At 33.5% G+C, this 25,022-nt stretch overlaps 3 protein-coding genes and 1 pseudogene across 4 annotated transcripts; 2 read left to right on the forward strand and 2 right to left on the reverse strand.

Moving 5' to 3' along the window:
• Window positions 1–3,883: 3,883 nt before the first annotated feature.
• On the reverse strand, window positions 3,884–12,161 carry LOC106304823 (annotated as a pseudogene).
• Window positions 12,162–14,105: 1,944 nt separating this feature from the next.
• LOC106302125 (vesicle transport protein SFT2B) lies at window positions 14,106–15,847 on the forward strand. Of its 2 annotated transcripts, none has more exons than XM_013738645.1 (6): window positions 14,106–14,315; window positions 14,396–14,449; window positions 14,555–14,628; window positions 14,836–14,953; window positions 15,061–15,119; window positions 15,235–15,847. In XM_013738645.1, exons 1-6 carry the CDS (start codon window positions 14,208–14,210, stop codon window positions 15,314–15,316), a joined length of 495 nt encoding a protein of 164 aa, XP_013594099.1. In that variant the 5' UTR covers window positions 14,106–14,207; the 3' UTR covers window positions 15,317–15,847. The 2 variants fall into 2 exon arrangements, with proteins under 2 accessions (XP_013594099.1, XP_013594100.1); XM_013738646.1 differs by having other exon boundaries at window positions 15,238–15,847.
• On the reverse strand, window positions 15,668–16,463 carry LOC106302126. Its single transcript, XM_013738647.1, has 3 exons — window positions 16,266–16,463; window positions 16,013–16,170; window positions 15,668–15,909 (listed from the first exon to the last, which is right to left on the reverse strand). Exons 1-3 carry the CDS (start codon window positions 16,402–16,404, stop codon window positions 15,892–15,894), a joined length of 315 nt encoding a protein of 104 aa, XP_013594101.1. The 5' UTR covers window positions 16,405–16,463; the 3' UTR covers window positions 15,668–15,891.
• Window positions 16,464–21,544: 5,081 nt separating this feature from the next.
• Window positions 21,545–24,855, forward strand: LOC106307047 (squalene monooxygenase 1,2). The gene is made up of 8 exons (XM_013743884.1): window positions 21,545–21,774; window positions 21,952–22,063; window positions 22,165–22,342; window positions 22,852–23,020; window positions 23,150–23,368; window positions 23,538–23,816; window positions 23,907–24,185; window positions 24,278–24,855. The coding sequence occupies exons 1-8, from the start codon at window positions 21,568–21,570 to the stop codon at window positions 24,389–24,391; spliced, it is 1,557 nt and encodes a 518-aa protein (XP_013599338.1). The 5' UTR covers window positions 21,545–21,567; the 3' UTR covers window positions 24,392–24,855.
• Window positions 24,856–25,022: the final 167 nt, after the last annotated feature.

The raw sequence follows: 25,022 nt of genomic DNA on the forward strand, positions 1-25,022 counted from the left end.
TTTATTATCATTTTCTAAAAAAACTCATGGAGAAGAGCCATGCATCAGTTGTAAAACAAAATTTAGGCTTAAAGCAGCCGTTCTAAAAAAATTGAATCGAAATGTTAAAATTCATATCAATTTTCTGAGCTTTAAAACACAGTTAATTACATATCACCCGAACGTCGAATACAAAGACGGACAGTCTGGCATGAAGTGCTAGGAAACAAACGTACTTCGTTGTTCACATGGATGCAAAGTTACTAGTTTGGTTTGCCGAATTTTGATAGAATCTGTTTAAAATGATGTCAAAAAAAAAAATACAGTTAATTACAATAGAAACACAATAAAGGAAGATAGAGAGAAGGTTAACTACTTAGCATTTACACCAAAAAAAGAGAAGATTAACTATGAAGATATATAAACCAAAAATATAAATCAAACAAGACGGCGAAAACGCAACCATCAAAGGAAAAAAAAACAGCAACCTGTCTCTCATTGCACAATCCACAACTTTGAAGAAAGCCTGCTCAGTCATTGAAGTGAGTTTGAAGATCCGAGCATTGCGTTCTCACCAAAAGTTGTAAATGAGAACCTAATTTAGAAGCTTCAGAACATGCATCGTAGACGCAGTAAAAAAATTTAACAGCAAATATTTTATTAAAAAAAACTGTTATACGGCATATTTTGTTAGTTCTTGTTTTTTAACTAAGGCATGTTTTGTTAGTCATTTTTTTATCCTAAATATATGGGTTTATGTTGGAAGTTTAATACTAGTTACTAGATTTTGATCCGCGTGCCCGCAGAATATATTTTTAAAAAATATGTTGCTATTTGTTTTTATATAACTATTTAGGATTGGCCAAACAACTCGAATCCGAAGAACCGAACCGATTCCGATCCAGAAAAGTAGTATTAGACTCGAATCAAAATTAATTAAATATCTGAATTATTCAAAATTTTGGTATTTAGAGAACTGAAACCTAATCCGAACCAAAGTATTTCGGGGATCTGAATGTATCCGAAATAAACTTACATACTTATATATATTAATTATTTTTAGATTTAATGTACATAAAAACATCCATAATATATATGATACTTTTAAGTTGGTTCAAATACTTGAAAATATATACAAATAGTCAAAAGTAAATATCTAAAATAATTAAAGTATACTCAAAACACCAAAAATACTTAAAATAATTATTGATTCTCTGTCCAAATATTTAAACCAAACCAATTTATATGTTAAGTTCAGGTACTCTAACATATGTTATTTATTTTTTGAGATTTTGAGAAATTTAGAGTATATAATGAATTTTAAAAAAATTAAAAATAGTTTAAATGGGTTATTCCAATCCAAATCGAACCAGCAAAGATCTGAACCGAACCCGGACCGAAATTTAGAAATACTTAAATGAGGTTGAAATATTTTTTGATCCCAAAAACTCGAAACCCAAACAGACCCGTCATAAACCTGAATGGGTACCCGAACGCTCACCCCTAGTCACTATTATATATTATATATGTGTCATCATATAATTAATCGTATTTTATAATTACCATCGTACAAGTAACCATATAATTAATAGTATTTTATATGTACCATCATATAAGTAATCTCATATATTATATTTTTAAAATTTTATGTGAAATATAAAAAATCATAATTTAATTTGGTGTTTGAAATTAAGCTTTGTATTTTATTTTTCTTATATATATTGAAAAAAATTATAACGGTTATTTGAAAATATTTTAGGAAAAATCAATTTTTGAATATATGTATATTTTCGAATATGTTTTTGATATAAATCAATTTTAAATTCTTATTTTGATTTGAACTATGTGTATCAAGTAACATAAGCCCATAACTTTTTAATATAACATAATGGACTTTCAATTTTTCTTAATAAGATATAGTGATGAATCTAAAACTTTAAGAGGAAATAGATTGGGTTGTAAAAAAAAAAAAAGAGGAAATAGATTGGGAAGCAAAATTTTAGAGGGTTTTGTAAAGTCAAGAAAAATAAATTAATGAAGGAAGGTTTGCCAAACTTCATGATGTGTTAAACAATTGGAAAAGATTTTCCACAAGATTAACAAAAGGTTTTGTAAAAATCAAGACAGACAATCGTATATTAATATTAGGGCTGCAAGCCCTAGCTTCACTTGATTGTGCTCAAGTCAAGACAGTCACTTGATGTTAAAATGGTAAAACCCATCTCATTTAAACCCACCCCGTTTAAGATCCACCCATTTAGAATCCATATCCGTTTAGACCCATTTAAAATAGGTCTATTAAAGGTACCCATTTAGATCCACAAATTTTGTACTAACCCATTTACACCTATTTAATCTATTGTTCATTTAATTTTTAATTGTTTTAACTTTATGGTTTTTAACAAAAATTAAATGAAACAAATAAAAAATTTTAACGGATTTTTATTATATAAACGCAAATCAAATTGTTTTGGTAAAACCGTAAAATAGAGTTTTTTTTCTAAAACTGCAAAATTGATTTTTTTCGCTAAAACCGAAAAATCAAGTTTTCCCACCAAAACCGTAAAACCGAATTTTTCCGCCATAACCGTAAACCCGAGTTTTCTCACCAAAACGTAAAATCAGATTTTTTCCGCCAAAAGCGTAAAATCGAGTTTTCCCGCCAAAACGCAAAATCGAGTTTTCCCGCCGTAAAATCGAGTTTTTCCGCCAAAATCGTAAAATTGAGTTTTCTCGCCAAAACCGTAAAATCGAGTTTTCCCGCCAAAACCATAAAATCAAGTTTTCCCGCCAAAACTGTAAAACCGAGTTTTCTCACCAAAACAAAAAATCAGTTTTTTCCGCCAAAACCGTAAAATTTGAGTTTTCCCGCCAAAACCGTAAAATCGAGTTTTTCCGCCAAAACCGTAAAAGTTAAGTTTTCCTGCCAAAAACGTAAAAATTGAGTTTTCTTATCAAAACCGTAAAATCGAGTTTTCCTTTCAAAACCGTAAAAACGAATTTTTCCGCCAAAACCGTAAAAATTGAGTTTTCCCGCTAAAACCGCAAAATCAAGTTTTTCGCCAAAACTATACAATCACATTTTCCTAAAAAAATAATTAATTAATTATATTAAGTTAAATGAATTAAAAAGGTCCCCACTAATTTTAATTAGAACCCATTTAATAAATGAATCTTAACAAACCTACCCATTTAAAACCAATTTAACTAAATGTGTCCAAATGAACATTTTTTTTTAAAACCCATTAAAAATCCGCTGACAAAACCCATTGTAACATCCCTAGTCGCTACTAAGAAACTAAATAATGATTCTCAATTTGTTGAAAGTACAATTTAAACATTAATGTGGATGATAACTCATAAAGTAATTAAGAACAATTTATCATTCGAAGAGGTCCTTTTGGAGACTTTTTCTTTTGGATCAAATCCTTTTGAGACTTTTAAAAGACGTAATAAAACAGAAGTTTGGTGCTTGACTTTGGTCGGTGCTTGACTTTGGACGTCTCGATTATGTTGTGCATGAGCAGGATATTTCTTGTTAGGTGCATGCCATCTGCTAGGTAAGTGGAAAGAAGGATGCATAGTCTTTCTCAGAAAAAGAAAGAAAGAAGGATTGAAGAGTTTGGTTTGATCTTTGCATTCTAGTGATCAATCAATCATCTTAAATGATGAGGGGCATGATGGGTAAACTCATGGGCCTACTCTCGTTGAAAACTTGAGTAAACTTTAATTTCTTTTCTTCAATATGATTGGTTAGGACCACTTCGGTCAACCCAGCAAGCACCCAAAACAAGGAGAACAAAGAAACTACCCAAAAAACACAGAAAGCCAAACCGATTATCATAAGTCATAAATAGCCATACCAACGAGTCAGCCAATGTTTAAAAATCTTATTCAACTCATAAGTACTAAAGGCCAAAGGTTTAAGTCGACTGACATGGTCTAGATTAGCTTTCTAGAGAAAACTTTGTTGCACTGTCAGATCTTTCATTAGCCTTGTTCATTTTCTTCTCCAACTTACTCAACAAACACCTCGCCTTCACTATCTTCTTTTCAACCCTTCTCACTCTGTTTCTTGCTTCTTCTAAGTTGCTCCACTTCTCTTCTTCGTTTTCCCTTACTGTAATCGGGAAATGAATCTCCGGTTTACTGACATAAAAAAAAAATCAATAAACCGAAAATCATATCAGCAAATGATCAAACAAATGCAAGAATGGAAGTGTCAATGGTTATAAAGATCAAGTATCTGTACCGGGAACATATAAACTTGTTTCCTTTTGCTATAAATCCATCTAACGATACTGCACCATCACCACTGATGTGTTCAAGAGCCTCTTTAGCCTGTGTTTGGGTCTCATAAACCTGTAACTTCCCGAACACATCATAGAACAGCGTTTCCCTAAGCCCGTGGCCCTCGTATGTTTTGATGTTTAACTCTTCTTCAGCCAGGTTGATCATGTTCACTGCATAGCCTATGAAGCCCGGTATGGGATCTCCATCGGAAAGTTTTGGATCATCCATGGCTAGTTTCCTCTGAGGATCATTCTCCACAAGTCCACCAGTCCAGGGACTACATCTTTGGAAAAAAAGATCATCAGGAAACAACACATTAGGGTTTAGCAAAACAAAACTTGAGTGGCACGTTACCTAGTTGCACCAAGGCACAGAACATGAAACCGACTGGTAATTGATCTTTCGAGCCTAGCTGCTTCGGCTTGAAGCATGGGATCAATGTTCGGTCCAAGTCTTGACGATTTGCACACCAAAGCTAGCATTGTGTCTTCTCCCAAATACTCAGACAATACCCTGTCATATTCATATCAAGTTACTGAAGTTTTTGTCCAAAGTTTAGACAATATGATCAACTCTAGCTATTGATATCACCTGCTTAGAGGGGTTGAGGCAACTGAACCAAGAAGCGCTACGATGCCGAAAACACCTTCCTTTGACAGAAGCATAGACTTTGAAGCCGGTGCATTTCTGTACAAAGAACAGAACACTGATGCAGCAGTGTTATGATGATTCTCTTCTATGTGTTTCATCATCGATTCTTTGTTGGATAGGCACTCTGGGAACGACACACCGTGAGGTTCCAGAGAAGCTGAGATGGAGGCACCATGAATGAGAGTATGTTATAAATAACAATTTGTGAAGCTCTTAAGCTAAGTTTAAACAACTAATAGTTACCTTGCAAGGCACTCAACTCTTGCACAGCCTCTTCTTGTTCAGCCTCCAAACATTTTAGACACTCATTTGCTTCAGATATCCTTTCAGTGTAACTATTGAGCTTTGCTTTTAGTATCTGCAGGAAAAAGAAGCATTTTCAAGCAAGTAGCTGAGGCAAGAACTTGGAATGCAAGTTACATCATTCTACATTTTTTATGTGTGGCTTAAATAGGTAATATGATCATACATACCTCAGTGTACTCACTGAACTGTGCCATATCCACTGGGTCAGTTTGGCTATTGATAGCCGATGACATTTCTCTAATGGACAAAACTCTAAACTGTGAAGGTGGAGTCTGTTGAGTTAGAAACTCTGAAGATGGAGTCTGTTGAGTTGGAACCACCAATGGATTTGTAGTTGAACCCATCTTTGATAGAGGTGTTAGATATATCCTAGGATTAGGTTCATAACAACCAATTTCATCTCTTTCAAATGTTTGGGCAGGAGTTAGCTGAATCTGAAAATTAATAGAAGATTATATTAACAACATGCATTTTCTTCTCATTGGTAGAAAGATATTTTAAGATAAATTACTACCTTCAAGTTCATATGAAGCTCTGGATGCCTAGAATGGAAAACCTTGAAAGAGAAGGCACCCTCAGTCTCCGGTAAGGAAAGAGAAGTGATTTTGCAGGAGCCATGAACAAAGGCATATCTGGTTGTACTATCAACGCTGCTTGAATCGGATTCAATGCTCAAGGTGTGGAAACACTCGGATTTATCGTCATTGTTGATACTAGTATCCATAATTCCATATGAATCCGTCACTTTAAACTTGAGGTTTGTAAGATTTGTACCAGCAGTACAGTACTCCGGGAGCTGATCGAAAAAAAACAAAACATGATAATTGTTTAGGCAGAACAAGGGAGATAAACTCAGTTACAAATATTTTACCTTTGTTAACAGCCTGAGCTCTCTTATCTCAACTAGCGACTCTTTCTTGAAGATCTCTTCCTTGCCAGACATTATAGAGAGTGACACTACAGAGAAACAAAGATATTAGACAATCAGAAGACCTCATTTTATTACATCTTACAAAACAATGCCACCAGATTTTATACCGGGTTTGCCATAGCCTGCTGTGACTTTGAGAATCCCAGACAGATCAATGCAGCCATCACTATCAACCTATGAAGTGATCAAAGAACTTAAAATATTAAATGAAACGAACATTTGTTTACTTATTCTTTCTATCGTGTACATGCAAAAATTTAGTCATTGATCATCTTTAATAAAAAATAATTGAAGAAAATAAGCGTATCGCACCTTTAAGTCTAAGCACATCCTGTCTTGGATAAAAAGGCCACTAGTACAAATCGGAACATTGGTACCTTCTGCAACATGGTTATTATATTCATCGAACATCTGCGCAAAAAGTTAGTGCATTCAGCTTCACTTGATGGAAAAACTAATTACTTAAAAAATTACATGCATAAACCTTTATCATATTTATATGCATACCTCCAAGATGAAGTTTTCAACAGTAGAATCCGGAAGCAAGTTTTCTAAAGCCTGTGCATCTTTCTCGACAACGCACTTCAAAGGCCCAGGTTTAACTGAAAATACGAAAAGCTCATTAAGCAAAAATATCAATTCTACACAGAAGTACACTTGTAAATCAGGTTATGTTGTATATTAATACATTTCCTGTTTCCCAGTTCCATACAAATGAATACATGTTTCTATAAAAAAAATTCAAAGCACAAGGCTTACCTATACAAGCAACAGAGACGGAAAATGGTTCATCCTTTGAGCATATTTCTAAGGTTGCTTCATAATCTGGTCTGATGTCATCTAACGCATCAGTCTCAACGACCATATTCTGCATTAGTGTAAGAAATTGAGATAATCATAGACTACCACCAGAAGCTTTGTATATAGTATCTATTTATTAAAAAAAAGTATAGTCACAACATTAGGACTTAAGATACCTTGAGTTTGAGAATTCCACTATCTGTCAGGTTAGCCTCAATCATGTAAACCGGGACTTCAAATTCTGGGCTGGCTTTCAGTCTAACTTCCAGACTTGGAACAGAAGTGAATGGTATCTGATTCTCATACTCATCTAAACAATAGATAGATAAAGGTGGAAGAGACGATCCCACCCTGTAGATAAACAGTTACTATCGATCAAAAGAAGGATGTAAGTGAAGAAATGTCTGACATGCAATGCAGTTATGAGTCTTACCTAACATTAATGGTCTCTTGATTACCACCAAGTTTCCAGCTTCCCACCTTAGAAGATGGTTTAACAATCACCTTCTTTTTACAAGTAACTGAATTACCCTGAAATGAAAATATATATTCTATCAATTAGATTATATGATATCTTGTAGATATTTTAAGTGGCATGTAAGACTTACAACAGAGAAACTGAAAATGTAAGTGCCAGCCTTTTTGAACAAGTGTGGGATCTTGGACTCAAGTTGAAAGATGTAAAGACCATGCAACCCTCCACGGTTTGAAGGAAAACATCGATCCGAATACAAAGGTTTTGCATTCTTCTCCCTTGATTTCATTTGTGTGCCTTGTAGTTCTACTTCCATGAGCATCTCTCTATCCATCTTCACAAAATGTTTCTGGTCCAACTTTTTAGACAGCTTTGAAGATGTGTAGCTAGCAGGTCTAACAACTGCAACAATCTGTTGTGGTAGGGTTTGTCCAGCACACACTGATGCACCAATAGTTGTTTCCTGTAACATAATTATTGAAATACAAGTGCTTAGATTCAAGTAGATGGTGATAAAGGCATTAAAATGAACAAAGATGAGTAAAGTCTAGCTGTCTATGTCCTAAATTATAACATCAAACACTATTACCCCATTAAATTTCAATGTTCTGCAGTCTTTCTCATCCAGCAAATCAATTCTTGATGGATCCTTTTCTTTTTGCTTGACAAGTTTTCTGTTCCATTCATTATCATCAATAAGTACACACTGCAAACAAAAAACACATCTCAGAGTTATATTAAAAGAGTATGCAGAAGAAAAGAAAAGAATGGTTTCAAGGTTCAGCTATTGACCTTTTCAGTGTCTATAATACTAATTGGGAAAGATGAAGATTTTCGAATTTCCAGTTTTGAGATTCCTTTAATGGTTGAAAGCATGCATCCTTCTTCCTCACAGAAATTTATTTGCCTACATGTTTTTTGAAAAAAAAGTCAAAATATAACTAGTAACAATAGTGAGAAGTCATCGACAAATCAGAACTTAGTTTAAATCAGTCACCTGCATATAATCCGAGCATCACCTGCTTAGAAGACACATTGAAAGAGATCAATCCACAACGAGTACAAAAAGCATGATACTCATTTGTAGTAGAGACAGTTAACTTTACCTCCTGTTTCATCCTCAAAGTTTTCTATAAGGAAATAGTCAATTGTTGCATAGACATCGTTCTTGTGAACTCCTCCACATGCTCCTTTCATAATCTTGATCTTCTGTCCACGTTCCCATGACTTCCCTTTTCGCTTCATTACCTTGTGCACCCTCACAGCTACAGCTCAAAGGCAATTCAATTACAAATGAACCATTTTTTATATGTTAGAACCATAAAGTGTTTGGGGCTAAACATACCTTCACAATCATGAGAAATGCAAAGAGCTTTCTTATCCAAAGAATCAAATATAAAGGTTGCTTCATCTTCACCCATGGCATCTTCTTCATCATATGACTTATGCATCTTAAGAACCCAATCATGATAACTCTGCTCCACTTGCCCATAAGTCAAACTTGTTCCTTCTCTATGAATCACCATACTAACATCTGTAGAACCAAGAGTTAAGTCTACTCTAGTCACTAGAAGAATAGCAAAAAATAATTATAAGTTCGAATTTTTTTTTGTAACTAACCGTTATCCTTCTCCTTGGATTTATTACCAAAGTTTTTCAGAGCCACAGAGAATAGGTTTTGGCTTGAAAGATCAGTCTGCAAAAAAAAAAAGCATGATCAGTAATCAAACAAAGATGGCACTAGTTAGAGGATAGTGTTTAAGCTCACCTTTGAGGGTGTTGGGACAAAACCAGCATCCAAATCTACAACCACCATAAAACATATTATGAAAAGAAGCATGCATATAACTTGACATACCGACAAAACATACAATCATAAAACATTATATGAATAAAAGCATGTATATAAGTTGACATACCGACAAAACATTTCACTCTTTGGCAACATTTCTGCAGAGTAGAGGCTCTGGCTCCTCTTTCCATGAACGGAATTGATGCCTACACAGAAAATAGCATTGGTCAAAATGTTCTTTGTCTAACAGAAGAGAAGACTAGAGATGACTAACCCAAGGAACTTCTGGGAGTAGACGGCCAAGCCTTCTTACTGAAACACGACCAAAAGTTTGGAAGCTTTCAGAAACTTTGTATCCTTCCTTCTCTAAGCTTTCCATAATTATATCAGTGCTCTCTTTTCCCTACAGCATGCAAAGTTAAGAGAGCTCACAAATTTTTCAGTTCAAGAAAGGTAACCAAAGAGGTCAACAGGGTTCACTTCTTTTGAAAATTTTTTGTCATACATGGACGATTGGAAAATATACAAACTTGAGACGAGCGTTTGCCTCTTGTGATGTCCCTGCATGACAAACAATGAGATGAATTTACCTACCACATGATGAAGCAAAAGCAAGCCAGGCGCAACTTAAACTGTCCAAGGTTTATTAGTACCTTTTCTTTTTTCGTAGATACGAATCTGAAACCAAAACTCTTCACCCTTGGAGTTTAGGTTGGTGGTGGCAACCTCTCCACCCACTATCTCAGTTAAATCCTCTCCATGAACCTTTGAAAATGTCAAAAAAGAAAAGAGATAAAGCAATGAATGTAACTAAGAGCACGAAAATAAGAATGATAGTATCAAACCTGAAACTCAACAGGCCTCAGAGTCCTTCCCGTTTTAGATACTTCATCATACTACAAGGTTGACAAAAGTAAGAAAAAACATTACTCCGTCCATGAACCACCAGAATAAAGAGATTAGTTTTATTACATAATGTCAGTAGTCTCAGCTAAACAATTACCTGGATGTAAGGAAAATAAATATCCTTAAGTCTGCACTGAAGTTGATATATCTCTGGGATCTTACATTTCCATTCAAAAATCTCAACCTAGAAATTAAATAGAAAAGCAGTTTCAGATAAAGCATATACTCATCTTAACTTGCAGTTTCAGAACTCAAGTATTAAAAAGAGATGAATAAAATAAATATCAAAATGACATGTACCTTTGTGAAGCTTCCATGAGGAGATAACTTCATTTCCTCGTCCAAAGGATCCCTCATTCCACCGTCGACCTTTACAAAAAAGACACTGTTTAAGAACTCAGACTTTAACAAGTAATAAGAATCTAAACGGAGTTGCAAGATGAATGTATATGATAAATAACCTTCCAGTTCTTTCCGGAGGTAGAACGATTGTCAATCAAAGCTTCTTTGTTGAGTTGCAGGGTGAATACTTTCTTGGACTGTTTCGTCTTCGACGACACTAAAGTACGCCTAACCATGCAAAGTTAGTTAAATGCACATGATAAGGAAAGGAACATTGATGGATAAAACAGGAACTCACACCTTCCCAAATGCATACACGCGTATGCACCTCCATATCCAAACATCCCAAAGAATGGCTACGTAGCATAAGATTGAATATTCAGCAGTAATACTTTTTCTTGTGTATAAAGATTGATGCAAGCAGAAAATGTCCTGAGTTTTCTTAAGAATAGTTAGCTACCATAAGGTATGGTGGTTTGCCTCCAATAGCTTTGGATTTGGAGGACCTGTGAATTGAAGCTCCTATTTTTCCCCTGCACATTTTGACAATAAGCAAGATGCTCAAAATTGCAGTATCAACTTAAGCAAATAATAACATCTTACGTTTTGACCAAAAAAAAAGAACATCTTATGTTTTTCAAGTTGTCTCAGTAATATATTAATATATAGTAACAACATCTTCAATGTATTCAGAGCATTTGAAAAAGGCTCACCACTTAGCAATAGAGTTTTCCTTGCTACTGTCCATTCCAGGACCAGAATCAAAGACTGAAATCCGATCTTCGAGAACATCCACACTGCAAGAGAAGTCACATTGCATTCAGAGATAAAACTCAAGTTGGATCATATGAACTCTTATGACAAGAACAAACCTAATCAGTCTTCTGTTACCAGGGGAACAAGACCACACAGCTTGCAAAGAATTATCCTGTGAAAAATGAGCAAAATGAAAACTGGTGTTCTTTATCAGGAAATCTTATTTTATAAGGTAATTGTAACTGAACACTTACAATCAGATCCGCAAGAGCTGTCTCAAAGCTATAATTTTCAGGTAGTTCTTTCAGCATATCAGTATCAGGAGTCAAATCCCACATATTCTGCAAAAAATAACATAGAATCTAATCATCATCACCAACACAAGTTAAGAAGTCAATGATATCATACATATATCAAAGAACTAAATAATAATACTGACCTCATACATAGTGGTAGCTTCACCAGACCCGTCCTGATCCAGAGATTAAAGTTGATGGAAAATACATTCAGAAAAAAATCATAGTTATCAGAATCAACACATCAGAGAAGATCAAATGAAAGCAACAAAAGAAAAGTAAACAGCTCACATCAAGACGTAGTATATTGCACGAATCAGGCTTAAAAGTCTCAAGTCGAACCATTCCTATAATCTTCTCACCGTTAAAGTCAAGATAAGATTCAGCAGCCAGATTCCAATCAATACGTTTCCTCATCTTTCCTGACAACACACAGCTCTTCCGAGTTTTCTCATACTCCTCTTTCACCAGATTAACGAAATTCCTTATCGACATTTCAGGTTGTGGGTTATTAAGTGTGAGTGTCACATTTGTGCCGTTTGGTAAGAGAATCTTGAGTTTGTAAAACTTATCTTCTTCATCATCATCATCAACTTGAACCAGTGCTCTCTTGGGCGGTCTCCGGTTGCTCATCTGGAATACAAATTCATGAGAAAACCTACAAAAGAAAAAAAAAACTTTCACGATGAAGAAGAGAAACTATAATATTAATATACCTTTTGAGGGGAAATGCAGAGAAAGAACTGTAAAAACGCAACCAGATGAGAAGAAGACGCAGAGGACGAGAGAGAAGCGAGTTAGTATTGGAAACAAGAGGATGAAGAGACGTGGTGTGAGAGAGAGTAAGTGAAGAGGCTCATTATAAACGTATATTACACGCTTCCATGCAGCAATTTTTTTTTAAAATATATATAATTTTTTGAAATAAAAAGTGAGATTTTATTGGCTTTTAATTAGGTGCTATGTTTCCCAAGAGAAGCAAACTGTTACTCCGTCTTTTTAATTTTAATTTAATTTAATGTTCATGCACACAGATTAATAAAATATTTAATTTTAAATATTTTTAAAATAAAATCATCACTACTTATTCATCTAATCTTGTTTCAATCCATAAAAAATATACTACATCCGTTCCATAAAGATATATTTTTTTATTATTTTTACATATATTAAGAAAACACATTAAACTACTATAATGAATGTATCGTTTTCTGTAATTTTCAATTTTCAATAACTTTTAACCAATAATAATTCAATAAAGTCAATTAATTTTCTTGAATTTTACAATGTTTTCATAGAAAACACAAAAAATATATTTTTCCAAAACAAACATTTTTTCTAAAAAGTATATCTTAATGGAACGGAGGGAGTATATAACATATAAAGTTAAAATAAATTATATTAAAATTTTAAAACGACTTTTGTTTTAAAACTAAATTTAGGCATGTCCAATATGTTATAACTGAACCGTGCCAAACCGAACCAAACCGAAATAGACAATATGGTGTGGTTTTGGTATATACCATATAAACCGAATGGATATGATTTTATAAAAACCGTAGGATTTAGATATAGTTTGGTTTATAACCGATTAAACCCGAACAAAACTGATCAAAAGTAGAAACATGTAAATATGTACATATTTTCTAACGTCACATGAAAATCTATTTGTTATATAAGTTATTTTTTTGTTAATAATTATTACCATATTTTTTTATAGTAATAAATAATCTTAATTTGAAAAACACTTAAATATAATTAAATAACAATTCATCGCAACTGAGACTTCTTATTTTCTTAGTCTTCTTCTTTTAAAAATTTTGCTTTCTTTTAGCATTGATTAAATTGAAGTGAATGTTATAAATTTGATGGATAATAACTAGAAAAAAATTATGAATTTTTTTTTCTTATTTATAAACGAACAGAGTTTCACTCGAATAAGCATGACTTTGATGAACACTAAATATGAAAGAGTGGAAAAACTTTTCTTTCGTACTTCTCTTTTGTTTTTTATTTTTATTTTCAAAATTTTGAATTTTGATTTTAATTCTAGATTTGATTATTTCATCAGAAGGTATAAGCGTTTTTATTTTATCTTTTTCTTTTATTTGAAAATATATATAATATGATTCCAAACTAAAGAAGTATGTTTTGGTATAAAACTGAATAAACTGAAAACCGACGGTATATAAACCAAACCGAACCAAAGTAAATATGGATTTAAAATGATAGTTATATTTTACTAATCGAAATACCAAAAAAATCGAACCGAAACCGAACCGATATCCGGATTGAACATTCCTAACCAAAATGAAACAGGACGAGTAAATACACAAGTACTGTAGAGCTTTATGTACTTTCGGAAATACGCCTAGACAGCCAAAAATTAACATTTCACTTGTTGCTCTCTACCTCTGTCTGCTTTCGAATCTGAGTAGGAAATTTCTGTACTCTAGTGGGCCAGCTTCATCAATTACAAGGGTCCTGATGGGCCGAAACTGATGGGCCTATATTTTTTCCAAAATTCGTCAACAAAACTTATACAAAGTAAATTTAAAAATGAATATGATTGGTTAGCACTCGGCCACTTTGGTCTCAAAGCCAGCCAGCAAAGCAGCGAACATTTCTTCCTAGATTGAACTCTGTTTATCATTTCCTCCGATCAATCATCGGAACAAGATGCAGAAGCTGAACGAACTCTTCTCTGGCGGCGGAGACGGCGAAGGAGCAAACGATAGCTTCCTTGAAGATGGATCGGAGGGTCTCTGTTCTCTCTCCACAACTCAGGTTTTCTCCTCCTCCTGTGTTCTTTTGTTCGTTCTTCTTCTTATTCTCTGTTTGCTGAATCTCTTCTACGATTTTTGCAGAGAATGTACGGATTCGCCGCGTCCTTGGCCGCTGGTTTACTTCTCATGTTTCTGGTAAATATCAATTTCACATATCCATTGCTCTTGTAGATTGAATTGGAATATGATCTTGTGACCAATCTGTAATTAGTAATTTTTATTTCCTTTCTTCTTCTGCAGTCCATGATCGTATTTGCCATCCCCATCAAGTTTGCACTGCTCTTCACATTCGGAAATGTTCTCGCTACTGGAAGGTATGTGGTGTCTGAACGTTGTAGCCGACAAGAACTTGCTGTTTTGTCTTAAAAAACATTTGTTAGCGATTTCAGTTCTTGAGATCAATAGGTTTTTGAATGGTTCTTCTGTTCTCATTTCTCTCAAAGTTCCTTCCTTTATTGTGTTTAGGATGAAATTACGGAATAACCAGTTAGATGACCTTGACGTTGTTTTTTCTTTGGCAGCACAGCCTTCCTCATGGGACCTGAGCAGCAGATAAACATGATGTTGGACCCTGTGCGTATCTACGCTACTTCCATCTATGGCGGATGCGTCCTTCTTGCACTCATTTGCGCTCTCTTGGTAACTTCTTTCTCTCTTTCTCAACATCTAGTAATCTCCAAAGTCTACAACTTTCTTTTTTTCCAATAACTCTTAGCTTGAAACTTCATTTATCTTGTCTCCTGTAGATCCACAGCAAAATTTTGACGGTGATTGCGATCCTATGCGAGACTTGTGCACTTATTTGGTAAAGTTCAATGCTTTTTAAATTCAACCCAAAACAGGATTTGGTTTCTAAAATGTCTTCTTGAGCCTTTTTTGGATCAAACACATTAATTCATTTACACAATGGTAATAATGAGCAGGTACAGCCTCAGTTATATCCCGTTTGCACGAAGAATGGTCTCTGAAATAATGATCCGTCTCTGTGACACCGAGCTATAGTCAATCTGAAAGGCATACACACAACCTCGCTTTTTTACTGGTCTCGAGAAGTTGAGATATGATTCTTCTTCAACACTTCTTTCTTCAACACTTCTTGTTTTTTTAATTTTTGTTTGATCGGATCCTGTGGTTTGTACATGAATCAGAACAGAAGTAACGCGAATTGAGTTTCTTTGGTTGGGGACTTGAAGCTGTGTGTGTGTGTGTTTTTTTTTGTTGCTGCAGACTTAACAGTCACTTGACATTTGTTTGATAAGAGAGATTACTTAATTCATATAATCCCTCGGAGTTCTCAATTTACCATTGCTTTCTATAGTTTCTTACGTTTAATTTATACACATTATCCTGTAATATGCTTAATTTTTTACTACCTTATAGTTTAATTTTCCCAATAAAAAAATGTTAAGGCAATAATGCTTAGATACAAGATAGGCCTTGACAACGAGAAACAGCATCATATTCTCTTACATTATTAGTTCTTTTTTTGCATTAAAAAAAAAAGCATATAATAAAAGTCCATCAGCCGAAAAAGACAGAAGCCCAAAGTGTTGATCAAATCTTCAAACGTCAAAACGTCAGATGCAACCTCCCAACTACAAGATTTAAAGCAGAACAAAAAAACAAGAGTTGAGTTAGTAATACTGTTTCTTGTCTTTTTATTTTTTTCTTTCCATTTTTGTAATGAAAGTATCTAACCATTATGGATTCGATTTCCTTGTCGGATACAGGAGTGCGTTTCGGCTGGAGTGATGCTTTCCCTCCATCAGCAATGTTCTTCGGCGCCGCCGGGACATCTGAACTCGCCGTCACGTTCCTCTTTCCGCCGGCAACAGATCCATGCGCTGGTCCAGAACCTGAGAATTAATAAAAGCTAGTGACGTGTAATTGGCATCTAATAAATCAAGAACCAAAATATAAAAAAGTGCAGTGAAAGAGAAAAGATGTTAACCTGATGAAGTAGAAGGAGAGGAAGATGAAGAATGTCTCTGAGGAAATTTGATACGAGGAATTCTCTTCATCTTCTGCTTCCTATTGATTCTTGAGTTGAGAGATACTTTGCCTTTTGTTCTTGATTTTTTTCTGTCCATAGAGAGACACGAAAACTCTTATCTTTATCCTGAACTTAATGGGCTAATGGGCCTAACAAGTGTTCCTATGATGGTCTTTCTGTACAAATTAATACAACTTTCATACTACTAAAAAGGAAATATTCAGTTTTCAGTATAACAAAAACTATATCCCCTATATATTATTTGAGAAGCATTACACCTTCCTTTTGTAGCCACATGTCATCACTAGGATGATTCTTAGAATCATTAGAGAAATATGTTGGTCCATCTAATTATATAATAAGCTTTTTATTAAACTAACAATAAATTCATCATTAATGTACTTTATTATTTCCTTAAATAAAATTTACGGAATTGCCTAATGTGGCTAAAATATATATATGTCAATTAATGATTTTGAATAATAAAGATTTGATAAAAAAAAAGAGTGTATCTTCTATCATATTTGTTTAATTTTAAACTATTAAATAAATTAAACAACCACAATAACCATATAATAAAAATTTAGATTTTTATGTATATGTTATATTTTGAATTTTTACAAACGGCTATAAATTACTAAAACTGTTAAGAGTCTCACATTCAAATTTTATGATCCATGGTTTAAAATTTTCGCTATGACAAAATACAAATGATTAGAAAAATTATATAAGTAAAAAGTCTAATTTAATTAATTATTAAGATTAATATATATATCATTTTAAATTAAACTATAAACCATATAAAATACAATATTTTAGTTTTAAAATTTACTTTGAACAATTTTTTTGATAAAAGTTTTGAACGATCATTGACAACTTATTTTTTTTATATTATAAATTACTAAAACTATTAATCTTACAATGAAAATTTTGTTATCAGTAATTTAGATTTTTTTCTATAAAAGATATAAATGATCGAAAAAACTATATGAGTAGAAATCATCATTTAATAGACATTAATATTAAAAATATACTAAAATATATTATCTATGTTAGTATCATTTAAATTTAATTACATATCCTATCAAATATAAAAAAAATATTTTTTGGATTAATAAAATTAATTTATATGTTTGCATCAATTTAATTACATATTTAATAGTTACTGAACTTTAATTATTTAATATATATTAATTATTTCATAATATGTAAAAATATTTAATACATAAAATAATTTTTATATATAATGTTGATCCCGCGCAAGGCGCGGGTCTTAACCTAGTTCTCATAATATTTTTGCTAAACTGTATATATTATCTAAATGAAAACAAAAAATTTACAAGAAAATCTAGTTTGAGCCATCTTGACAAAAAGAAAATAAAAAACAAGATGGGTGATTGATTTAACTCATACGCCTAAAGCACTATCTTAACAACATCACCATAAGCGAGTGGAACTGTTTGCTTAGTCTTCTAGCAGATAGAATGTTTCTCATTTCCTTTTCAATGCCATAGAAGACTGAAGCCGGGGGAATTGATGTCTGGTTATGAATCAGATTGTTCCTTTGCTTCCACAGGTGGAAAACAACCGTTTGCACAACAAGCTTATGAAGGAGAGTTAGCTTGCTTGATGGTGAAGCTCAAATCCAAGAAAGGAGCTCATCCCAGCTCAGGAACATAGATATCGGTGGTTGGCACCTGAGAAGCACCTCCCTCCAAACTTCCTGACTGTATTCGCAAGACAGCATAAAGTGGTCTCTGGTTTCGATGAATCTTGAGCAGAATAAGCAATTAGCAGAGATAGGCAGTCCCCATTCGGCCAGCCTTGCCTCAGTAGGGAACCTGTCATAATTTGCTGCCCACATTGTAAAGGGATGTTTCGGTACAGCCCCTTTGAACCAGACTACATCAATCCAGTTCTTTTTCTCTTGTCTTGGCCGAAGCACTTCCCAAGTGGTAGAGGACCCGAAAAAAGTTCTCATAATAGAACAAGTTCAAAGGATAATTACATGTTTAACTGGATATTCATACATGTACTCCAAAAGTAGTTCATTGAGAATACGTTTTCAACTAACTTATGGTAGGATGTCACACACTATATACATTGATAGATGTCAACAAAGCCGATCTTTGGGGTAAACATATGAAACTAATGCTTACAGCCCTTAATTTTATTATTTAAAATCTTAATTCTACAATAATTTTGCGGTATGATTTTATAGGTCTAGGAAAAATATCTAAACTTTGAAGAATTGAGCCGAAATCTATCCAAATTAAGGTGGTAAGTTGAACACCTTCGAAAATAGTTCTCCTATAAGATATTTTTTCTTATAGTTATGATGACATACTTTTTAAAATGGTCTATCAATTTCCAAGTTGCAACAATATTTTGGAAAGTTCTCCTAAAATAATTGTTTTGGGTGGACGTTCAGCCAATGATTATTTTTGAAAATTATCATCAGAAAAGACGGCATTTTTTCCCTTCGCTTGGAGTTTTCAAAAGAGAACGGGACATATGATCAAAGAGGCCACTCATATATAGCAAAAACATGTTCAGTGTTGTCGTTGTTTCAATAATCGAAGGCCATAAAAATCTCTTATATATTAATCGACAAATATTATAACATTGTTTTGTACACACGTGTCACCGTGAGAATGAAATCCAGAAGAGAAATAGGTCGGTCCATCTTAACTTATTATATAATTTTATTAAACTAACTATTAAATTGATAAATAGTGTACAAAAAAAATATTTTTGCATTTTCTTTAAATAAAAGCTACAGAATTGCCTAATATAATTAACGTATATATGACAGTTAATGATTATGAATAATAAATATTTGATAATAATTTTTGTATCTTACCTTTTTTTTGTTTAATTTTATCGTATTCGTCAAGAAAGTGCATTCTAAGCTCATGTGTCTTTCTTTTAAGATTGAGCTGTTAAGATGTAGTTTCTTGCTTTGCTTTGTTTTTGCATTACTAATCTTTCAGTTGTTATCAGACGTTAAAAAAAAACCACATTAATCATATAATAAAAAAATAATTTTTTTTTCTTTTATGTTATATTTTGAATTTTTAAAACGACTATAAATTACTAAAAACGTTAAATGTCTCACACTAAAATTTTGTGATCAATGGTTTAATTTTTTTGGTAATAACAAGATACAAATGACCATAAATCGTATGAATATAAAGTCTCATTTATTAGACATTCATATTATATATTAATATATTTTAAAATTAAACTATATAACATAGGGAAATACTTAAATATGATAATTCTAAATTTGTATTGAAAAAGTATTGAAACCTTAATATTTTAATTTTAAAATTTACATTCAAAATATCGCACATTAGAAATTTTATGTTTATCATATGAGTATGAATTCTCAATAATAAATATTTATATTAAAATATACTATATATCTATGTCTATGTTATTGAAAATTAGTTATATACCATATAAAATAAATAAAATAATTGTTTTTATTTATTTACCAAAAAAATATCATAAATAAACAAGATGTATTGTTTTGATTTATGTATTTATTCTAATTTAATAATATACATAATACATAAATAAATATAAATAAATTATAATAGATAAAAATTAGTTTTTATCCGCGCAATTATTCATCTCGTGCAATTCTTAAATTAGTATATAAAGAATTCACGTGTTGATAGATATTGCCATATTGGTATAGTCGACGTCTCAATAATTGCACCCGAAAAAAAAATTGAAAAATTTATGGCAATATCTATCAACACGTGATATTGGCAACTTCAGCCTCAGGGGAAGCAGCCAAAAACGACTTTATCCTCCTTCCTAAATATGCAGAGCCGGTCTTAGAGGGAAGCCAATGAAGCTTGTGCTTCCAGCCACCAAATATTATCATCCTAAACGGCCACATTTGAACAGAAAGTTCTTAGTAGCCCAGCGGTTGGGTGGTTGTTGTAACCTGTTACAGGTTGCGGGTTCAAGGGACTTCAGCCACATTTTTTAAATTGGCTTCTAGCCATATAATAGCTAGGACCGGCTCTGTAAATATGTTTGACAAAACAAACTTTACCATGGAACAATGAGTGAATAGTTCATTGGCCGTTAGACCATGATTAACCCGAAGTTTTTAGAATGAGGTTTTTAACGGAAGTTAAAAAACTGTTTCTTAACTTTTAACTTAAAAGTTAAGAACCGGTTCTTAAAATCATTATTTAAGAACCAGTTCTTAGCTTTTTTAGTTAAAAGTTAAGAAACGGTTTCATAATTTCCGCTAAAAAATCCATCCTAAGAACTCCGGGTTAATCATGCTCTTAACTTCTGTGTTTTGAGAAGTCCAACATTAATTAACTATCTAAAAACGGATTACTTATATAGTTTATACTTCTCATTATTTCATAGAACTAAACTTTAATACTCTGTTTGTAATATCCTGATTTTGTAATGCATTTTTTGTGTAAATTTCATATAGTACACGTGTTTGTTGTGCAATTTTAACTAATCAAAACCAAACCAATCAGAGCCACGTAGTGACGTAAGTTTGGAATGGCAGAGTCGGCAATAAAATAATAGCAATATATGATAGAAACAGTATGTTTCATATGCTCTTATTAACATACTATTAATAATGATTGGTAGAGTTGTATATGATTCATATATTAAATTATTATATAATATATGATTATCTAATTTTATAATATTTAACAATATTTTATAGCTTTCTTATTTAAAATAATGTATTTATTTAGTTATATATAATTATTAATAAACTAATTTTATTTTCAGTTTTAAAAATATATTAATACAAATTTTAGTTTTAAAACACACAAATTTAATTTTTGGATACAAACATGATTTTCGTATTATTAAATAAGATAAACTAATTAGATAAAAAATTAAAAACTTTGATTTTTTATATTTCTAAATGTTAGGGCCCTACTGAAAGCTCTATGAAAAAAACATTGAGCAAATAACATTTAGAGAGCATTTACAACTTCTAAATGCTAATAAATATTTTTCAACTGACTGGATAATTAAGAGTGATGTTTTGGCAAATGCTTCGCCAATCAAAACCATATTTAAACAACATTATTGGAGTGGGTACAGTATATTTTGTTTGTATCTATGAAAATATCTAAGACATTATTGGTTATGATGGAAAGTTAGCATCTGGTGATGCAGCTCCCATGCCCGCTACAGTATATATATATGTTATGTTACTCTGCCTCTTGCAGCTCTCTCATACAGAGTAATAAAAGATATGGATATGGCTTTTGTGGAAGTTTGTTTACGGATGCTACTTGTCTTCGTACTGTCTTGGACGATATTTCACGTCACCAACAGGAAGAAGAAGAAGGCGACGAAGTTGGCGGATGTGGCTACTGAGGAGAGAAAAGAAGGTGGCCCTGACGTCATAATAGTCGGAGCTGGAGTGGGCGGCTCAGCTCTCGCCTATGCTCTTGCTAAGGTACGTAAAATAACGGGACAGTTTTTTGTCCATGTATTTACTAATGGTAGAATCACAACTAGACATTTCTTTTTTTTTTCCTTAATAGTATTGTATATATTTTAATAGTTTGGGAAGGATTACAGTCATGTGTATTAAGTTTGGGTTAAAGATAATATAAAAGAACTTGTTTTAAAGGACGGGCGTCGAGTACATGTGATAGAAAGAGACATGAGAGAGCCAGTGAGAATGATGGGTGAGTTCATGCAGCCAGGAGGACGGCTCATGCTTTCTAAGCTCGGTCTTCAAGGTATGCATTTGCTTAACTTTCATTTACGTTTACATTAAGAAAGACATATGTTGTGTCTTAATTTGTTTCATGACTAAATATGTGCGTTTATATATAAATAGATTGTTTAGAGGAAATAGACGCACAGAAATCCACCGGCATAAGACTTTTTAAGGACGGAAAAGAAACTGCCGCATGTTTTCCGGTGGACACCAACTTTCCTTATGAACCATCTGGTCGATTTTTTCACAATGGCCGTTTTGTCCAGAGACTGCGCCAAAAGGCCTCGTCTCTTCCCAAGTACTTAACTCTCTTTACCATTTTATTAGTAAGTATGCTAGGAATTCGAAAAAGAAAGCTTGTATAAGAAGATTTAATTAAACATCTAAGAAACTTTTTTTTTGTAAAGAACATCTAAGAAACTTGAACCCTTCATTATATTCCCATGATTAACCCATGCTCTTAGAATGAGGTTTTTAGCTTCGGTTAAGAACCGCTTCTTAGTTTTTAACTAAGAAAAACTAAGAACAGTCTCTTAAATAAGAGATATAAGAGTCGGTTCTTAGCCGGAAAGTGTAAAAAAAATGTCAAATCATGAGTTAAGAACCCCAAATTAAAAGCCTGGGTTAATCATGCTAATTAACCTTTTGTTTAGAGATGGGAAATTAGACTGACCTGATATAAGTATTGGTTTGTATGTGATTTAATTAATGAAGTATATAAATTACCGCTTGAGTAACGAGCCGACACAAGCAATGGACATGTTATTGTAACATTTATTAAAACACCGAATATTAATTAATTGGCAGTGTGCGGCTGGAAGAAGGGACCGTGAGATCTTTGATAGAAGAAAAAGGAGTGGTCAAAGGAGTGACATACAAGAACAGTTCAGGGGAAGAAACCACATCATTTGCACCTCTCACTGTGGTATGCGATGGTTGCCACTCGAACCTTCGTCGCTCTCTAAATGACAACAATGTGAGTGTTCGTATAGAAAACAATAGACTAAAATCTCTTACATAAGTGATAATGACAAGAGTACTAATGTCAATCATTCTGATTTAGCAAGTTACTTAATAAGCATATTTGTTCTTTAATTTGATATAGGCCGAGGTTACGGCGTACGAGATTGGTTACATCTCGAGGAATTGTCGCCTTGAACAGCCCGACAAGTTACACTTGATAATGGCTAAACCATCTTTCGCCATGATGTATCAAATCAGCAGCACCGACGTTCGTTGTAATTTTGAGCTTCTCTCCAAAAATCTTCCTTCTGTTTCAAATGGTGAAATGGCGTCCTTCGTGAAGAACTCTATTGCTCCCCAGGTACGCATTATAGTAATCTTTGATCAATGAAGAAAATGACTAGTGACTACATATAAAAATATATAGATTACTAAATTGGTGTTACTAGTACGTAGATAAGTTATGCATTCACACATTCTAACATTGGTAAGCGGGCTCGTGAAGCTATCTCTCTGCGTTTATGTGGCAGGTACCTCTAAAACTCCGCAAAACATTTTTGAAAGGGCTCGATGAGGGATCACATATAAAAATTACACAAGCAAAGCGCATGCCAGCTACTTTGAGCAGAAAAAAGGGAGTGATTGTATTGGGAGATGCATTCAACATGCGTCATCCCGTAATCGCGTCGGGGATGATGGTTTTATTGTCTGACATTCTCATTCTAAGCCGTCTTCTCAAGCCTTTGGGCAACCTCGGTGATGAAAACAAAGTCTCAGAAGTTATGAAGTCCTTCTATGCTCTACGCAAGGTGAGCATATGTCACATACTCATCTTAAATGATGAACATTAAAAAAAAGTATGTAAGAAAATCTAAACGTTTTAAAATTGAATGGTGAAGCCAATGTCAGCAACAGTAAACACACTAGGGAATTCATTTTGGCAAGTGCTAATTGCTTCAACGGACGAAGCAAGAGAGGCCATGCGACAAGGTTGCTTTGATTACCTCTCTAGTGGTGGGTTTCGCACGTCAGGCTTGATGGCTCTGATTGGTGGCATGAACCCTAGGCCACTTTCTCTCTTCTATCATCTATTCGTTATTTCTTTATCCTCCATTGGCCAACTGCTCTCTCCATTCCCCACTCCTCTTCGTGTTTGGCATAGCCTCAGACTTCTTGATGTAAGTCATTATACTGTTACATGTTTTGTATAGAATTGTGTTTACTTTGCCATTGCAATTTGACATTGACTTTGTTTCATGTGAATCCGTAGTTGTCTTTGAAAATGTTGGTTCCTCATCTCAAGGCCGAAGGAATAGGTCAAATGTTGTCTCCAACAAATGCAGCGGCGTATCGCAAAAGCTATATGGCTGCAACCGTTGTCTAGACATTGATGAAATATAGATGGTGCACAAATCTTTGTGATTGTGGATTTGTGAAAATAGTATTGCAATATGTTACTGAAGAAACTTTTCCTTATCTACTTTTTTTTTGATCAAACAACAGCTTTATAAATCATTAGTCCCCATTGCTGGAGAAATTGTTTACATTAAGCAATAACAAAGCCAAACCAGCTAAAACATATGCTGCTACCATAGCAAAGCAAAGCAATGAGATATAACACCATAAGATAGGAGCAAACATAACACATAAACAACACATAATGTCGCTGAGCAGTCCTCGAAACTCAACGCCAATCGTGCTAAGAAGTGAAATGAATCTTTGGGAATTGGAGAGCACAAGTACTGGTCTAACGCCCGGGATTGAAACCGCAACAGAAGCAGCTTTAACAATCAGAAGTTCGGCATCACAAAACACCAAATGGATGAGCCTTTGAACAAAACAAACATGGAAGCATACATAATCTTGGGCACACTACTCCCTGCAACAGAACCACTCAAACCGAATGGAACATATGGGAGGCAATCATACTTCACAAAGGATAAATGATCCAGAAACACTGAAAAGATAGAAACAACAAGTGTTTCCTTACGAATCTGCCACAAGCGATGAGGAAG

The sequence above is a fragment of the Brassica oleracea genome, chromosome C7 (genome assembly GCF_000695525.1).
Source record: "Brassica oleracea var. oleracea cultivar TO1000 chromosome C7, BOL, whole genome shotgun sequence".
Lineage (NCBI taxonomy): Eukaryota > Viridiplantae > Streptophyta > Magnoliopsida > Brassicales > Brassicaceae > Brassica > Brassica oleracea.

What these genes read in the sequence shown, in the direction of transcription:
- LOC106302125 (XM_013738645.1), top strand. Translation starts at nt 14,208, where the DNA reads ATGCAGAAGCTGAACGAACTCTTCTCTGGCGGCGGAGACGGCGAAGGA. An exon ending in GTTTACTTCTCATGTTTCTG is followed by an intron (nt 14,450 to 14,554) that starts GTAAATATCAAT and finishes CTTCTTCTGCAG; the next exon opens with TCCATGATCGTATTTGCCAT. An exon ending in AATGTTCTCGCTACTGGAAG is followed by an intron (nt 14,629 to 14,835) that starts GTATGTGGTGTC and finishes TTTCTTTGGCAG; the next exon opens with CACAGCCTTCCTCATGGGAC.
- LOC106302126 (XM_013738647.1), bottom strand. Translation starts at nt 16,404, where the DNA reads ATGGACAGAAAAAAATCAAGAACAAAAGGCAAAGTATCTCTCAACTCA. An exon ending in CTCTCCTTCTACTTCATCAG is followed by an intron (nt 16,171 to 16,265) that starts GTTAACATCTTT and finishes ATTAATTCTCAG; the next exon opens with GTTCTGGACCAGCGCATGGA.
- LOC106307047 (XM_013743884.1), top strand. Translation starts at nt 21,568, where the DNA reads ATGGATATGGCTTTTGTGGAAGTTTGTTTACGGATGCTACTTGTCTTC. An exon ending in TCGCCTATGCTCTTGCTAAG is followed by an intron (nt 21,775 to 21,951) that starts GTACGTAAAATA and finishes CTTGTTTTAAAG; the next exon opens with GACGGGCGTCGAGTACATGT. An exon ending in AAGGCCTCGTCTCTTCCCAA is followed by an intron (nt 22,343 to 22,851) that starts GTACTTAACTCT and finishes ATTAATTGGCAG; the next exon opens with TGTGCGGCTGGAAGAAGGGA.